Here is a 17,805-nt window from a genome sequence, read left to right as displayed (position 1 = left end):
TAATTAAAAATTAAAAATTAAAATTAATTAAAAATTAAAAATTAAAAATATATAAGTATGAATATATAAGTATGAGTTAAAAAAATTAAAAATAAAATAAAAAAATCAAAAAAAAAAAAGAAAAAACATGAGGGTTCCTCTCGAGATCCAGTCCGCGAATTAACTATGTTGGCCAGCTCAACAACCTTATAGCATTGCATTGTATAATCCATTAAAAAAGTAATACAGATACCAGCTCAAGATAATAGCACTTATTGTCCTTGACAATAACGTAACCACTGGGAAATTTTAGCCTACAATTTTGGTTTATTTTGAAAGGTAAAATTGCTACACGGTAAAGCCTGCAGTCCGGCGAGTGGATGCATGGCGGCTTATAAATTAATTATATCTGGCCGAGCGGTGATTCATCGGCGTGGTCATCCGCCAGCCAAAGTCCGTAATCTTTGAAACGCTTTATCTTGTTTTGAAACCCTATCATGTAGTTGTTATGGACGATGGCGTGCATGCCCTCAGTTCTCTTCACCCAATCCGCGTTCCTGAAGTACAGCCCTCCCGATGGGAATGCCGCTTGAGGTAACAAGTGCAAATCCATCTGTGTTATTGGAGTATCGGACTTGTGATTCTTGGAATGGTGATGGGTCTAATCTATCGCATATAAAATATATATGTAAAGGAATTAAACAAGTTATATGCACCTCTTTTGCAGTTTTGCGCAGAGCACAATTGAAAGCGGGCTGGTCATGTGGCTTCGCATTCTCGGACCAATGCTGCTTTTGGATTTCCTCAATCCAGCTGCGGATCAGCTTCTTGCCGCCCCTCGTCGGACGGAGGAAAATCATGCAGCTGCAGATGTTGGTCCGGCCGTCGGTCTCCGGAGGTGGCAGATTGTGAGAGTGATTCAGAGGCTTCTCCTGTACTCATCGTATTGTCAGAGGACAGTTAGCACACAGATCTCCATTTTCCCCTGTATATATAGTACAGGACTACTTACAGCGAACATGTCGTCGCTGAAGTAGACGTCGTGATCGCCTTCGAGGTAACGGAATGGATCCGCCACCCACACTATGTCGACGTCGTTGTACATGACGCTGTATCCCAGCTCCAGGACTTGCAGCAAGTGGCGAGGCCTCCGCGATGTGATGTTGTAGAACCCCTGGAGATTAAGCAACTCATGAATTATCATGTGACAAAAATGCGAAATTGTTTGTCCCAGTGCTCTGAGAGGGTAACCCTCTGTTTGGATGGGGTGAGATAAGGTTCATTAATGGAAGGGGATGGAAGGGGAAGGGAGGGAAAGTAATATATTTATCTTGTCCTTGTTTGGAAGGGAGGGAAAGTTCAAAGGGATGGAAATGAAGGTTAAATATATAAATTTACAAAAATATCCTCTTATTTTTTAATAAATCTGCATGTGAAAATATAAATAAGGATACAATTAGGATAATTTTTCCTTACCCTTCCTTACACCCCAATTTGGGGTGTAAGGAATTTCGCTGATTCCCGAGCATGCAAGGGGAAGCTTTACCCTTCTCTCCCCTTCCCCTTCATGGCTCACTCTCTCCCAAACAAGTGTAAAAACTTTTTTTACCCATGTTTACCTTTCCCTCCCCTTTACTCACCTCCTCCCAAACAGAGGGTAAGTGGTGGTGGGGTGAGTTGCACAGGGTCCGAGGATTTACACCCGACAACCCTACAATTCAATCCCGTGACCTCATGTGATAAGCATACCATCACTTACCATCTCGAATGATCCGTGGGATCAACTCATGAATTACTAGCTAGCGATTATGGTTAGAGGTAGGAGGAGCACCTGAGATCCGTAATCGTGGGCAGTTTGGGAATCGGGAGCGGGCTGGACCAGGACGGCGTGGCCAGGCCACCGGCGGTTGATCTCGTAGAGGGTGGCGTAGTCCTCGGCGAAGATGAGCACCTGGTCCTGCCGCTTCTGCCGCGCGATGCTGATGAGCCAGTTGTTCAGCATGGGGAGAAAGGGTTCGCTCACGGAGGTAACGATGAGAGTGTCGTTGCGGGCGGCGAAGGCCGCTGCGCGAGCGACCGTGTAGTCTTTCCATCGGGATACGGGTCCGTCGTCGACCTCGCCGAGGGAGAAAGAGTATAAGAGGGCGGACACGGGTCGACGACCGGGCAATTGGAGGAAGACGAGGAGGATGAGGACTAGAAGGGCGAGGACGGAGAGAAGGCCGGACCGGGTGATGCCTTGTGAAGAGACGCGTGAAGAGAGTAGGCCGTGTTTAGCCACCGCCGGCGGAGGAGGCTGCCGTCGATTGATAGGCATGAGGGTGAAACGCGATGCACAACAAGTTCCTCCGATGAAAAAGTCAACTCAGGCGAGGGGAGAGAAATAGGAGAAGGATTGAAGGTGACTGGTTGTTGAAGTTTGCGCGACCGCTTTCTCTTCTCCCTACGATACATGATACGCTTTACACTTTTCGTTCTTCCAAAGTTAACGATTTAATTGACCCTTGAATCGTAATTCATATAAGATCAAAGTTTAAACTATAAATAAATGATGGGACAAATTAATTTAATTTTAAACAATTTTTTAGATATCGAGTTTGCTTTTTATGTTATAGGATTTATTTTTTTTGCATATTAAATTATCAATTTGTAGTCATTTTCCGATTTTCAACGTATTAGTACTGTGTTTTGACTTTTCTGTATTTTTTTTTATTTTGTTCATATGATCTTTTCGTAATGCATGACTTACTATATATTTTTTTAAAAAAATAAATATATAATATGGAAAATGATATACTCACATAAAATAGTAAAACTCATAAAAAAAAAGAAACGCTAGATCATATATCTATTCTTGAATATTTTCTTAAGATTTTTAAATTCAAGACCAAATTAGTATAACAAATTTCCCATTATAAAAAAAAATAACTTAATATTATAATTTATCTTAGCCAAAAAATTAAGAAAAATATATTTTTTAACAACACCGACACAAAATATTTATAAAAATTTTTCTGCTTATATTATTGTCAATTCTAAAATATAAACTAAAAAGATCTTAAATTTCTAATTGATTAATGAAAAAATTCTTAATAATACGTCACAACTAATTGAGTCTCGAACACTAGATGCTTGATTGATTAATAAAAAAAATTTATAATAATACCTGAGTCTCAAACTCTAAATCACTATTGATTAATATGAAAAAATCTCAATAATCATCACAAAGATCCCTAATTGATGCATTTATTAAAATTATTAATAAATTTTAAAATTATTTTTAATGCGAAAAAAAAATTAACATAATTTTATTTCAGCCTTCATTAAAATTTCCTCAAACTGCATTCCCACCGGGAGGGTTGTACTTCAGGGACGCAAATTGGCCACAAGAACTACATCGTAGGGTTTCAACACAAGATTCAATGTTGCAAAGACTACGGCTCAGGCTGGCGGATATCCACACTGATGAATCACCACTCGGCCAAATCTAATTTCCCAATGTAATGGTTATTTTCGAGGACAATAAAGTGGTTAAGTTGGTATCTGTAAAACTAAAATTAAAATTTCTTTTTATGGTTTAATTTTAATAGGGATGATAATATTTGGATGAAAATATCCAACTTCCAAGCAGTTTTAAGCCCCGACTCTTGTAGAGAATTTCCTTCTTATAAGGTCCATATTTCCATGTTCTTATGAGATCAACCTATAATTAACATACAAATTTAAACATCCTCATTAATTAAATGCACATTTTTCCTATCTAATTAATTATTTATTAATATCTCTAATCATATATTCGATTTAAAAAAATCATGATCAACAATAACTACATTTAAAAATGCCTTGATTAAAACAATAATGCTTATATAATTATTTTTTGATTTCTTCAATCTCTAATGCTTACATATTTTTATTAATTTTATAAATTTCAAAAGTAAAAATATTCCTTATGTCACTTGTTCTATCACTTGCTAATTCTCTCTGACCTTTCGAGTAATAATCGTTAAGCAAAGGATATCATCTAATATAACTAGCAGGGCAATATAACTTGAAGGGAACACTATAGGTAACAAGCATCTTTTTGTTGGGAATAAAAATTAATAACACCTAACCATAAAGCAAATATATGTTAGGAATAAGAAGAATATTAAAGGGTTGTCTACAAAATTATTATAGGGTACTTAAGGCAGCCAATTAATCTGGCTAAAACATAAACCAAAAAAAATAAATAGATATATAAGATCCTAACTAAGGCACTCAACACATACAAGTACTCAACACATACATAACACGTATATGTAAGTATTCCAATGGGTAAATTAACAGCGGAGAAAATAACCGATGGAAAATTTCATGCAGTTTCGATTAGTTTGGAAGGTGGATTTCTTACTAGGTAAATCCACAGTTGAGTGAAGGTTTGCTTACGTTTGACCGAGTGGTGATTCATCCGTATGGTCATCCGCCAACCAGAGCCCGTATTCTTTGAAACGTTTTATCTTCTTATCAAAACCTGTAATGTAGTTGTTATGAATGATGGCATGCATGCCCTGAGTTTCCTTCACCCAGCTCGCGTTCTTGAAATATAATCCTCCCGATGGAAATGCAGCTTGAGGTAACAGATAAAGATCCACCTGCAGTTAAACACGCCGGAAGTATATATGAATAAAGATCAATGTAAAAAAATTAAAGAGATGAACTGTGCAGTGAACTAAAACATATAATTGATTTAATGATATACATAACGGAACAACAGAGGTTTGCAGTACGAATGAACCTGTGAAATAAAGATCAATGTAAAAAATGAAAGAGATGGAGCAGTGAGTTTTAGGGTTTTAGAGTACAATACAATGAAGACCCAATAGGAATGAAGCCTGATGGTGTATTTGGTGCATATAAATTGTTATTCGATTGCTTATGAATTCTAATGGAATTTGCAAAAATGAACTCAAAATATTAATATTGTTATTTCATTAGTTATGAATTCTCATGTAATTTGCAAAAATTAAGTCCAAAAAAAATATCCCACAAAAAATAATCAACAGATCATTTTTACTCCATTCGTATCTTCCAAAGAAATATATACTTGAACAAATAAAAAAGCCAAACACATTAGGTGGATTGGACAAGCCGAATGGGTGAAATAAGTGGGTTGGTCGGCATGAGTAGGTCAACTAGTTAGGTTGATCAGGTCAAGCAAGCATATTACTTAGGTGAGTTGAACGGAGTAAGTGAACTAGTTGGCCATTGCACAATGTCGCCAAGTTTCACAGGCTCATCAAGCAGGCTCATTAAGTGGGTTGGTTGAGTTAAACCAACAGCAAGATCAAGCACAATAGGGGCAAACAAGCATATTGTGCAAGCTAGTTGAATTAACAAAATATTTCACGTAGGATATATAGGATAGATAGAATCGCTAGTTTGTCTAACTAGAGGTGGAGTGAATAGGGAACACATCTAATTTGCAATTTTGCTAAAAAAACAATTAAATCAATGCCAGTAGTGCATATGCTGGTGCATGTTGTTCATGTCAATTGTATCACAACGAAAATAAGAAATGTAAATACAGAACACATTAACACGAATATTTATATGGTTTAGAGATCCTGCTTCTAATCCACAACGCGTGACACATCCAATGTGTCCCTCCCAAATGCTCTACTAGGAACTACTCTTTCACAAGAGATATTAGAGTAACCCTCTTATAATCCCTACCGTTGAATGTTTACAATGATCACGCATCTCAAATAGAATGAAGTATAAATCTAATGAAGAAAAGATCAAGAGCCTTGACCTTGATCCAAGCCCTTGGAAGTTTTAAATGATGTTAGCAGTTGATCTAAGTAGCATTAAGAATGTTTGTGTAACGTCCTTTTTTTTCCTATCTCAAAGCACCCTAAAAGCTTTTTATAATGAGATCACCAATGACAACATTTTGTTCGGCTCCAGTTGATTAAAATCCACCATTAGATGTACCAAATTTTTTCTATGTTATTACAAAGTGTCTTCAAAATGCGTGTGGTAGTCTCTCCAGTTTATGTATATAATTATGCATATGTTCTAGAAAGATTTGATCTCCAGGAACTATTATTCCTAGTTAACAATCAAATTCATGTTGCCAGATATACTGGGATTATTAAAATCATAGAGCATATTAATCAACTGTTTAAATTTAAACAAATATTTATTAATTATATCAGCCATCAAAAAGTTCTACAAAAGCCAAAAGATATCTGAATTTGAAATGAAACCAGACACTCGGAACTTAAGAGTTATTCGGTACATAAATGCTCCAACTATGCAAAGTATGCTTCTGGAATACATCTCTAAAAGCATTTAAATGGCCCAAAAATGATCATTATATAATGATTATGTTGCCTATATATATTTATGGGAATTTTGAACCAACTGTTGCCAAACTTGATTGGAAGTTTACAAAAGGAGGTAAAAAAGAATATCCAGAAAATATATTCCACGGTTGGTTTGCAATTTCCCGAGGATATAACAGAAATATGTTTTCAATTGTCACCTTTAGGATTAATAGAAAAGTAACGATATATAATTAGAGATTGAATTTGAATCCAACAAACAAGGAGATGAAATTAAGAAAGCTTATAAGCAACAACATAATTATGGGCTATTCCTACCAAACATTCAATTAACAAGATGCAAATCTGAATCAAGGGAACTACGTGAAAAAATGCCTAGTGGACTGTGAATAGTTGTTACAGTAAGAGCCAAAACTACAGAACAATGACAAATCCTATTCAGATTTGAGTACAACTAATCTTATAATAAGAGTTTGTCCAAGAAAGCATAAACGAAGAATAAATATTGAATAAACAGTTGCTGACCATGCAAAAAAAGAAAAAGAACTAAATATATATTATCAACTCAATAATTGTGTAGGAGTATAACCCTTGTTCATGGATTCTATATGCAATTTTAAAATTTAGAGGGATGTCATGAGTGATGAATGATCTCACAAAATTTAACAGGAGTTAGGGCAACATACAAGTAAAAAAAGATGAATGTTAAAAAGTAGAAAAGTTGCCTCTATCCCAATTGTGGAAAATTAAGATGAATTTTACAGCTATGAAATTATTATGATTCTAGAATCATTGTTTGACCAGAGATTTTATTTTGTAAAGAAATAAAAAGATCCATGTAGTTCAGCTTAAATGTTAGGGACATCAGGAAGTAGAAACTGTTGAAACTTGAAACTACTATTGTGGTAGTGAAAGGAGAATAGTTATAGTAGGCCAACCAGACTAAGCTTCTAAAAGATGTAGCATGTATATGAACAATTGCTTTTATCTTACATTCATTGGAATAACCTCAAGATCTTCTGGTAATGTTAATCCACGAGATTAGTTTTCCAATCTCTTAAGAGGAGATTGAGTATACAGTGACATTTTGTTTCACAATAACTTAGTGATGAACCAAGTCCATTATAATCTTCTACAAGTCATGAGATGCAAAAGAACAAACATTAGTTTTCATTTAAAGATAATAATACTATCTAACCTGTGTGTTTAACTATCCAACTACTTAAAATCTTTCCTTCATTACAGTTTCTTCCTCAAACCTACATTGAAAAGTTAATGCTAACAATTGTACTGAATACTGTTAAATTATGCAGTACACTGCTCAGAACTACAGGAGTCAAATGGATACGACACGGTATATGTTCCAAGATGGGTTTGATATCATTGACATCAAATAACGTATTTTGAGTTAGTTCTGCATTAGTATTAGTATATATCAATTCTTAGAATGGTGAAGGAATCAACTTGAAGATTGATTGTAGATGTTGGACCACCAATGGGTCGAGGATGGTTCTTGGTTGTAGTTTGGATGTCGGACCTTAACAAAAACAAACCTTAAGGTACAACAATTGAAGGAAGATTATAATGCTCTAGCTTAATTGGAAATGCAAGGATAATTCTTTAGGTTCAAGTCTCATGACTCGTGAATGCAAAACCTTAGACTTTGGCTTACGCATTTTGGGTGCACGTTGCAAGCTTATCACATTAAGGATTGAACCTTCAGGTAGGCTCAGGAGAATTTTCCTATAAATTACACATGAGAATTTTCCTACAATTTATCTACTTGTCATATATATATATGTTCCTTTGAGAATTTATCTAAGGGTGCGTTTGGTTCAAGTTATCATGTATAACCTTGGTTATGTGATTATCAGGTAATCACATAACCAAGGTTATGGGGAATAAAACATAATCAAATATTATTTGGTTTAACCTAGGTAATGCAACAAAAACTTTTTTATTTGAAGATTTTAATGAATAACCTAGTTTAATATTTTAGTGCATCACCCTCAGTTATAAAACCAACCATACATAATAATAATAATAATAATAATAATAATAATAATATTATTATTATTATTATTATTATTATTATTATTTAAACTTTACGTTTTCCTTTTTTTAATATTTTTTTGTACTTTTTCTTTTTCACATTTTTATTTTTTTTACCTTTATTTTCCTTTTTTTGCTTTTCTTTTTTATGTTTTATGTGTGTGTTTTTTTTTTACTTTTTTCTTTTTTTACGTTTTTTTTTTCTTTTTTTTACGTTTTGTTCTCTTTTTTTAATGTTTTTTTAATTTTTTTATGTCTTTTTTATTTTTTTAAAGTTTTTTTATGTTTTTCTTTTTTTTCTTTATGTTTTCATTTGTTAACATTTTTCTCTTATCGGAAGGTATTTTTGGTAAAAAAAAATCATTAACCCCGGAAACAAGAAAAACCTCAGTTTTCCGAGGTTTTCAGATTTTGAATTGCATGCCCGTTTTGCTAACGTGTCGGGCATGGAACATTATTCGGGAATTATCAATTACCTAAATCAAACAAGGTTTTCGTTGATAACCTTGGATGAATAACCAAGGTTATCAAAAATAACCCCCAACCAAACACATCCTAAGAGCTTTGGAGCACGAAGTGTCCCCTTCCTTCTAAGATCAAAGATCCTCCTTTCAGATTTTTCAGCCATCTCTAATTGGGTTGAATTTTTTTTTAACACATTAGCATAGATCTATAAGGTAAACCATTGCTACCATCCACCCTTCCCACTTACCAAATGATGGCAAAAGTGATGAGAATTTTATTTAGTTGTAATAAATGCCAATTTGTAGAATGTTATAAATTCATAAACAACACTTTGACCTTATAAGAGTGTATAGTGTAAGACTTAAATAAGTGATAACTGATACACAAAGACTCATTCTGTTCTGAATATGAACTACCACTCTGAGAAGAATTGTTCAAAGGGACATCTAAAAGCACTGATTATTCTTTCTTTGATGAAACTATGGAATGGGATTACAACAATCATCATTATCATCAAGTTATACTAGTACCAACTATTTGGGGTCAGTTCCATGAATCTTTTCCTTCCATTTAACATATACAAGTCACATCATCATTCAAACATTTTTAATTATATTAACTGAAATTTTCTTTGGTCTTTCTCCATCTCTTACAGCTTCCATGCTAATTGATTCAACAGTCTAGATATATATTCTAGTAGCTCTGCATTTGTCTTAATTTTATCTACAACAGCAATGTTTAATAAATTAAACTTTTCAGTAATTTATGCAATTGAATTGTCCAACCATGCAACCATGAACCTCAGTAAAAAAAAATCACATCACTATATTTAGTTTTTATATCACGATAAATTTTAATGTTCAGATGCTAATATTGGATTCATGAGATAAATCACAAATTGTTCATGTATAATAGATGATGACTGCATAAAAAATATAAAAAATGGGAAAAATGAATTCATGAAGCTGAGTTCTTAATTAGCAAAGATATGGAATGATATAAAGCACCTCTCCTGCAGTTTTGTTCAAAGCCCAATTGAAAGCAGGCTGGTCATTCGATTTTGTTTTCTTGGACCATGGCTGATTTTGGAGTTCATCAATCCAACTGTTCATTACCTTCTTTGCTCCTTCGGTCGGACGAAGAAAAATCATGCAACTGCATATATAGGTCCGTCCCTTCTTCCCTGGAGGGGGTAAAACGTGAGAGTGATTTAGAGGCTTCACCTGTTCATATAGAAGGAATAGCTATTCTCAGAAGATACAAGGATAGGACACCGAATCATAGAAAACACCAGAAGAGAGATATAGAAGTCTACCAAATGTAGCTAAGGTCTACACATATCTTCATATTCTGACCCCCAAACTACATTAAAAGCATCCACAGTACTTACTGCAGCCATATCATCGGTGAAGTATACGTCATGATTGCCTTCAAGATAACGGAATGGATCCGCCAACCACACCATATCCACATCGTTGTACATGACACTATATCCTAGCTCCAGAATGTGCAGCAAATGGCGAGGCCTCCGCGATGTAAAATTGAAGAATCCCTGCATAGCAACTCAACCATCGGCAACAATGCTGCAACATCGACAAAATCAAAACTCAGAAGAGCACCTGAGATCCGAATTTGTGGGCAGTCTGAGAATCGGGAGCAGGTGGGACCAGGACGGCGTGGCCGGGCCACCTGCGGTTCACCTCGTAGAGGGTGGCGTAGTCCTCGGCGATGACGATCACCTGCTGCTGACGCTTCTGCCGTGCGACGCTGATGAGCCAGTTATTCAAGAAGGGGAGATAGGGTTGGCTGACGGCGCAAACGATGACAGTGCTGTTGCGAGCGGCGAAGGCCGCAGCGCGAGCGAGCGTGTAGTCCTTCCACCGGGATGCGGATGCGCGGCGTGCGTCGACGGAGGAGGAGGAGGAGAAGAGGGCGGCCATGGGACGGGACAATGGGAGGAAGACGCCAAGGAGGAGGAGAAGAGCGAGGATGGAGACAAGGCCGGATCGACTGAGGAAGAAGGAGGGGATGGTGCGTTGCGTCTGAGCGTTGAAAGAGGCGCGGGGGGAGAGCGGGTAGGGTTTGGCCGCCGGCGGCAGCGGCTGCTGCCGTTGATAGAGAGACATGAGGAGCCGAGATCTGCAGATGGATCTATTCCGAGTGCCACTGCCGACGAATGCTGCTGCGAAGGCAAGCCGTTAATTTGGATTACTTGGGCCCGTCGGGTTAGGCCCAATAATTTTGGATTGAGTTGGTTTTAACGGATCAACCCGCGCAACGGATCCAGACAGATCAGCCGCGCTGGGTTCGGATTCATCCGCGGGTTGAGAAAAACCCTATCCCTAGTCGCCTACCCATCTACCGCTTCGCCGCCTCGCCGCCTCGCCGCCTCGCCGCCTCCGAATCGCCTGGACCGGCGGTCCGACAGGCGACAGTCCGCCTCCAGCACTCCTTGATCTCCAACTCCAAGCTCGAATCCCACCAGTCCGCACCGGCCGTCCTTGATCTCCATTCTTCAAGCTCCTGGAGGTGAGATTTTTTTTTGTTTCCTTTCTTTCTATTTCCACGTTTGTGGTTTGCACCGCGCAACGACCTTTTGAGTATAGAATATTTTAGCATTTATTCTGCAATTATGATTTTTTTATGAAAATATTTAAAAGTATCAAAGAAAATATTATTTTTAAAAGCGTTAGGGCATCCTAATTCTGCAATGTCTTGCCGCAGCCACGCCTCATCCTAAGCAATGGGTCGCAGGATACTGAACGATGCGCTGCAAAAGATGCTGAACGCGGAGAGGCGAGGCAACGCATCCACCACCCTCCAGCCCATCTCGGGCACCATTATTGCTTTCCTCAACGTCATGAAAAGTCGAGGTTCTCTCTCTCTCTCTCTATTGTTGCTTGTGTTCTCACTCCATTTTTTGTTAAATGCAGTTAATTGTTCTTGTAAAAGAGAGTTGTTCGTTTTTCTATCTATGAAAAAGTTGCTCAAGAGTTTCCGTAAACTTCAACTAATAGCTAGTGGTAATTGGACGAGTCTTGAAGATCTCTGGCGAATGCCTTGGAGATACTGCTACAATTTGAATTTGTGTTTGATGAGAAGAAAAAAGGTTTTGGAGACAAATAAGAAATATTTTCCTTATCCATTCTGATCCATTTTAGGAGAAGGAAAATATAGGTCGTATATTTATCAGTATAATTTAGGAGATAACGTGCTTTCTGTTATGTTTGGACCTATCGAGCTACTAATTTTCAGCCTCAACTTGCTGGAACTGGCATAGTTGATTATAAGTATCAGGATTTATTAAAATTAAAAAAGACGGTTAGAATTTTATCCTACAGGATGCTTTCAATTGACAGGGTAGTTTTCATCTTAAGCTATTTTTTATATTCGTGCTTCCTTACATTCATTTTGTCTGGATTTGCTATTGTATCTACTCAATTTAGTGTCTTTCTTGAGATACATGCGTTGCAGGTGCTAATGTTGTACTTCTTATGTTCTCGAAGCCCTTTGACATCTATGTACACTGCTATAATTTTCATCAAGGTGCTTTGTATTTATAAAGAACATATTCTACACCTATGCGGTATTTAACATTGTTTTGGAACATTTTTTCTCCTTATATTGGTGCATATTAGCGTGTAGATGATTGTGCTAAAACCTTGAATAAATAATTATTAAGATATGCTACTGTGACCTTTTGGAAGTTAGATGCACATGAGACAACCTACTTCTCGGAAAAGTTAAAATCAGGCTATAATCTTTAGTATTTTTTGTAATTATACAAGCCACATTATCAATGGCATGATCTGTAATATAATCTTGCAAAATATTCACTAACGTGAGAGTAATCATAATGACTTGGTATTACCACTGATAACCTTATGGCAAGATATGATTTGAGTATCCAATCCCATAGTTGGCATGCAAATCTTGTTTTGAATTTACACTTATAATTTGTACTTGCCTTCCTACGTCACCAACACAACCATATCTAAAACCCACTTTGTGCACATTATAGAACCATACGATGTGTACTATGTACAGTCCACTAGATTCAAGCTTCTCAACCAAACTTGTGTAATCATGGTTCTAATTGATGCATCTTGCAAGGTGGAATTACTGTATTCAGAGCAGTGTATATAAACGACAGAGGGTTGGTTCATTGCAAAAAGAATTTCTTCCTTCTATGCTAGAGTTTCTATGCTAACAATATGCCATAGCTAAAAAACAATAGTGGAACTTCAGGAAGCAGTTTAATTTTTTCCCTCAGAATATTATAATCTAAATGATTGTTATAAATTCACATAATCTATACCATGAACAATTGATAACTAAATTCTAAATAGTATCTTCTTCGTGGTTCAAAGACTTACCAACTGTCAAGGCAACTTGTGAAATGTGTAAAATATTTTTTTTATTAGAAACAATTTCATTTAATCCCTCTTCATATTCACATTCATTCTTCTTAGTCAAGAGTTATTAGCCACTTGTGAAGAATAAGTGAAGTTGGAGCTCTTAATGCTTTGATTGATATTAAGTTATATGTAATGCAAAGCTTGGAATCACATTTTGGTCCTGGCTAGAATGATAGGTGTGCCAATAGTACCAACAGGCAGTTATAAAAAAACTTGAGATACTGATGGAGAGAAGGAAGGAATTTGGGTGGAGAAGAGGAAGAAACTTGCCTCGCAGAAGCCTCATTATTGCCTTGCTTAGGAGAAGGTCATATGACATTGTGGTTGTCTTAGATGCCTTGGGTGGAGCTTATAGCTGTGTCACTTTTTCAAGGAATACTTGTGACTGGATTTGTGTCTTGTTGTTTTTCATGTTGGATGGTAGGTGGAACAAAGGGTTCGGTTTGTGCTTGCTGACCAGGAAGAAAAATTCAATTTCTAGTGCAACTCTTTTTTTTTTTTTTTTTGTTGCTGCTGTGAACTATCAAGTAATTGTTCCTTTAAACTTTCAATTTTTTATTTCTATGAATTACATTTATTTTATTGACACTGAATTTATTTCTAATATATTTAATTTTGAAATTGATGTACTATAGAACAAAAAATGTGTACACAGTTTAATCATCTTCTCCCAACTATTTAGGTTAACTCCATGGATTTTTTCACTCCACTGTGAACTCCATTTTGGTTTTATGTTGATATTTGATGACAATCAAATATACATATTAGAAACCATTTGGTAGAATTTCTTTCATTCTGGATGATTCCTAGGGCACATTTTCTATGAGGGGAGAAAAGTAGAAATAAGATTCATAAAGATACCCCAGCAATACTAAGTTCTTCCACAATCCTTAGTATTTTGTCTTTCCGAATTTTAACAAGAGCCCATATCTTTTGCAGGATATATTAAAGACTTTCAAGTCTTTGATCCACATAGAGTGGGGCGGATTTCTGTAGAATTATTTGGCAGGTTAAAGGATTGCAAAGCTCTTTCATATAGACAAGACATCAAAGCTAAAGATATAGAAAAATACAGAATACGAATGCTTCCAACACGGCAGGTTTGTTTTAAACTAATGGTGCATATATATATATATATATATATTATCCAAATTAGAGTTTCATACTGTACAATTCTATTCATTTGCTGTTATTTGGATCTTTAACTGTTGGCTTTTTACTATATGATACAATCGGAAAAATGGGAATACATTATGATCTGTTATAGTTCTTTCTAGCATGCATTCTTGGGTAATTAATTACTGAACTAGATATAACTGGATTTAGGCCTAACGTTATATAAGTCTGCTGTCCAATGTTCCAGTTTTTCTTTGCATTAAAATTACCATGCATAAAGAATTTTGCATGTATTCACTATCTTGTCTTGTTGCCATGCACATTTCTGGCAGAGTATGATGCATGCACTAACTGGAACGTATTTCAGCTATAAAATTTCAGAACAAATTAATTATCTGTTTGGAGTTGGTCTATTTTATTCATATATTGCTAAAACTTCTCATCATTTAGACTGCACCACTTTCTTCCACAAAGCTTTAGTTTAATCCAGTTTGCATTGTCTCAACCCTGTGGGTATCTTTGTCCTCACAAACCCAAAAGTTTAGACTTCCTTTCAATTTGCATTGTCGTCATTGAGACTAATCTTCACATCAAACAATATAGATGAGGGGACGCTTGTTTTTGAATATAATTTTTTATGTCTAGAGCTCAATAGAGTTGTAAGGTCCATATGCCTAACACTAAATAGTTTAGGCTTTTGTCTTGATAAGGACTGAAGAGTGATTCCGACCCTATATATTTGGAATATTAGGTGTCGTTTGGTTCTCTCATATAAATCGGAATAGGAATGAGTATCAGTATTGTGGAATGGGAATGGGTATGAGCTTGTATATCATTTCTAAAAATAATATTTGGTTAGTTGAATATTTTCAATCGGAATGAACCTAAATTTTCTTTTTTGTCCTTAGAGGAAAAATAAGAGGAAAAATTAGATGGAAGAGAAAGTTGAATGTGAGAGAAACATATGATGAGAGAGAATGATGAGAGAGAAAGTGTGATGGGGAAAAATGAAGAGAGGGAAAGTGTGATGAAAGAAAATGAGGAGAGAGAGAGCATGATAGGAGAGATTGATAATAGAAAAAGTATAATGAGAGAGAAAGTATGCTAAGAGAGAGAGTGATGGGAAAAAAATGAAGAGAGAGAAAGTGTGATTAGAGAAAATGAAAGATTGAGAAGAGAAAGTATGATGAGAAAATGTGATGAGAGAGAAAGTGTGATGGGAAAAAAATAAAGAGAGGGAAAGTGTGATGAGAGAAAATGAGGAGAGAGAGTGTGATGAAAGAGAATGAAGAGAGAGAAGGTGTGATGAGAGAAAATATGGAGAGAGAAAATGGTAAGAGAGATTGAGGAGAGAGAAAGTATGATGAAAAAATGAGAAGAAAATGAAGAGAGACAATAATGAGTGTGTGATGAGAGAGAATGAGGAGAGAGAAAGTATGTTGAGAGAGAAAGTGTGATGATAGAATGAAAAGAGAAAATATGATGAGAGAGAACAAGGAGAGAGAGTAAAATGAAAGAAAAATTGAATAAACATACTAAGGGTATTTTCGTCCAAAACTTAATTCTTATTCTCATTCCATCAAAACCCAAGGGAAGGGATGACTTTCATCCATACTCAAATTTTTGGATTTCATTCCAAAATCTTGATTTCATTCCCATCAACCAAATACAAGGTTTGAGAATGAATTCATTTCCTCATTCCCAAACCTCTAAATCAAACGTCACCTTAATTTTTCTCTAATGATAACCTCTTTCTCTTTTGCCAGTTGTTTGCCACAATTGTTTTCTGTATCATTCTAATATATCCTCCACTTGACAGATGTGAGCATATATAATCTGATCCATTATCTTTCATTTTTTTAATAGTTTTTTGTCATTTATTCTACTTACATTGTGATTTGGGTTATGAGCAGATTAATCAAGATGATAAAAATTCAGAAACCTCGAAGTGACAATTTATTAAGTATTAATTCTTGTGATTACTCTAAAATTATAAGGCTAGATTTTGAGCCAGGGAATGGAAAACATGTATTGATGTCCTCTAACTTGCCTATCTTTTACTCTTTGATTTAGTAATCCGACCTTAAGGTACTCAATTTTCTCTTTATCACTTTCAGTTTCCTATTTTTTTTTTCGATTTCATTTTCTAACTTTTTCTAGCCACAGTAGGTAGGTGTTAAAACACACCATCTTCCATGATAGCTGGCAATGACAATGTACCCTTTGCTTGTATGTTCGAGTATTTTTAAAGTATCTATTGAGTCAAAATTTTGAATTGGACAAGCTAAATACATGGTTGTCAAACTATCTGGATAATAATACTTATCGTCTGAAGATGGATTGGTATCAGCAAAGGTTTATATTATCTTTCTCTTAGAATTGTGCTTCTCAGGAAGATTATGGTGAAGATTAAAAAAAATAAAGATTTGGAAGAATTAACTAGAATCTACCAAGCTAGACCTTACTAGAAAATGGACAGAAGCAATTGAAATTTGGAGGTAAGAGTGACAACGGATGGAATTAGTTGAAATTTGATCAAATTAGGCTTATTGTTCATACTCAACCTATCTAGTTGACTTCTCATCAATTAGGAACCTATCTAGTTGACTTCTCGTCAATCCCTAATTGAAAACACCTGCCATTATGATAGAGCGAACAGTGATCATGCATCCTTTCTAAGTTAAGCATACCTTTTACTAGTTCAAATATGCATATTTACTGCTTCCATGCTCACAATGTTAGTTTAGTTATGGATGTGTGACGTCGGAAATTATTCCCTTTTGCTATCTAAATTGGTGAAATGTTCAACTATTTTTCTTCTTTTTTTTTTGTCCTTTTACAGTGGGGATATGTTGTAATCACAACTCCAAATGGTGTCTTGGACCATGAGGATGCTATAAAGCAAAATGTTGGGGGCCAAGTTCTTGGTTTTTTTCATTGAAATAGTTGAGATCATTTCAAGCCAAACTTTTTAATTTCTAGCATCGAGTCCTGAGCGAGCTAAATCAAACAGTCCTGTTAGTGACCTCAAGTTTGTAATTTGTCTTGTTGCTCATTAGACATTGCTGCCAGGAAATGGACCCAGGGCTGTTAGGGCATAAGAGATCAATCTATAACTCTCCATGCTTGTTTTATCCATGAGATTCTTCATAAATAAACTGTAGATCATGTGTGTCTGTCTATATATATTGTTAGTTTGGGTTCACATTTAAAAACTTAGTGCTTTTTTTTTAATTGATGATAGTTTTGGAGTAAGGAAAGAAAAAGGGGAACATTCAGAAGCCAGGTGGTGGTTGTGTTGGCTTTTTCTTGTAGGAGACTATGCATGACGTTTGATCGATGGATCTGCTTTTGGGCTACAAATTCTGGATTGATTGGAAATTTAGCGGCATGGTTAAAATTAATTATCATTGCAGCTGATTAAATTTCATAGACAAAAATTTAAAAAG

The 17,805-nt window shown here is 35.7% G+C and overlaps 3 protein-coding genes across 3 annotated transcripts; 1 reads left to right on the top strand and 2 right to left on the bottom strand.

The window, feature by feature from the left end:
- Positions 1–205: 205 nt before the first annotated feature.
- LOC121990269 (UDP-D-xylose:L-fucose alpha-1,3-D-xylosyltransferase MGP4-like) lies at positions 206–2,398 on the bottom strand. Its single transcript, XM_042544437.1, has 4 exons — positions 1,811–2,398; positions 992–1,153; positions 696–911; positions 206–592 (listed from the first exon to the last, which is right to left on the bottom strand). The coding sequence occupies exons 1-4, from the start codon at positions 2,294–2,296 to the stop codon at positions 383–385; spliced, it is 1,074 nt and encodes a 357-aa protein (XP_042400371.1). The 5' UTR covers positions 2,297–2,398; the 3' UTR covers positions 206–382.
- A 1,695-nt stretch (positions 2,399–4,093) lies between these two features.
- LOC121992658 (UDP-D-xylose:L-fucose alpha-1,3-D-xylosyltransferase MGP4-like) lies at positions 4,094–11,012 on the bottom strand. Its single transcript, XM_042547160.1, has 4 exons — positions 10,442–11,012; positions 10,213–10,374; positions 9,830–10,045; positions 4,094–4,610 (listed from the first exon to the last, which is right to left on the bottom strand). The coding sequence occupies exons 1-4, from the start codon at positions 10,946–10,948 to the stop codon at positions 4,401–4,403; spliced, it is 1,095 nt and encodes a 364-aa protein (XP_042403094.1). The 5' UTR covers positions 10,949–11,012; the 3' UTR covers positions 4,094–4,400.
- A 110-nt stretch (positions 11,013–11,122) lies between these two features.
- LOC121992659 (40S ribosomal protein S15a-5-like) lies at positions 11,123–17,564 on the top strand. The gene is made up of 4 exons (XM_042547161.1): positions 11,123–11,351; positions 11,547–11,695; positions 14,180–14,340; positions 17,199–17,564. Exons 2-4 carry the CDS (start codon positions 11,566–11,568, stop codon positions 17,295–17,297), a joined length of 390 nt encoding a protein of 129 aa, XP_042403095.1. The 5' UTR covers positions 11,123–11,351; positions 11,547–11,565; the 3' UTR covers positions 17,298–17,564.
- The last annotated feature ends 241 nt before the right edge of the window (positions 17,565–17,805 follow it).

Source organism: Zingiber officinale, chromosome 6B (assembly GCF_018446385.1).
Source record: "Zingiber officinale cultivar Zhangliang chromosome 6B, Zo_v1.1, whole genome shotgun sequence".
NCBI lineage: Eukaryota > Viridiplantae > Streptophyta > Magnoliopsida > Zingiberales > Zingiberaceae > Zingiber > Zingiber officinale.
This window is presented reverse-complemented; position numbering and strand designations above follow the sequence as displayed.

Bases quoted from the DNA above. Each gene is read 5' to 3' on its own strand.
- LOC121990269 (XM_042544437.1), bottom strand. From the start codon at position 2,296: ATGCCTATCAATCGACGGCAGCCTCCTCCGCCGGCGGTGGCTAAACAC. The intron at 912-991 runs GTAAGTAGTCCT...CGATGAGTACAG, and splicing joins TCAGCGACGACATGTTCGCT to GAGAAGCCTCTGAATCACTC. The intron at 593-695 runs GTGCATATAACT...CCAATAACACAG, and splicing joins TGCGCAAAACTGCAAAAGAG to ATGGATTTGCACTTGTTACC.
- LOC121992658 (XM_042547160.1), bottom strand. From the start codon at position 10,948: ATGTCTCTCTATCAACGGCAGCAGCCGCTGCCGCCGGCGGCCAAACCC. The intron at 10,375-10,441 runs GTGCTCTTCTGA...GTTGCTATGCAG, and splicing joins CCCACAAATTCGGATCTCAG to GGATTCTTCAATTTTACATC. The intron at 10,046-10,212 runs GTAAGTACTGTG...CTATATGAACAG, and splicing joins TCACCGATGATATGGCTGCA to GTGAAGCCTCTAAATCACTC.
- LOC121992659 (XM_042547161.1), top strand. From the start codon at position 11,566: ATGGGTCGCAGGATACTGAACGATGCGCTGCAAAAGATGCTGAACGCG. The intron at 11,696-14,179 runs GTTCTCTCTCTC...TATCTTTTGCAG, and splicing joins CAACGTCATGAAAAGTCGAG to GATATATTAAAGACTTTCAA. The intron at 14,341-17,198 runs GTTTGTTTTAAA...GTCCTTTTACAG, and splicing joins GAATGCTTCCAACACGGCAG to TGGGGATATGTTGTAATCAC.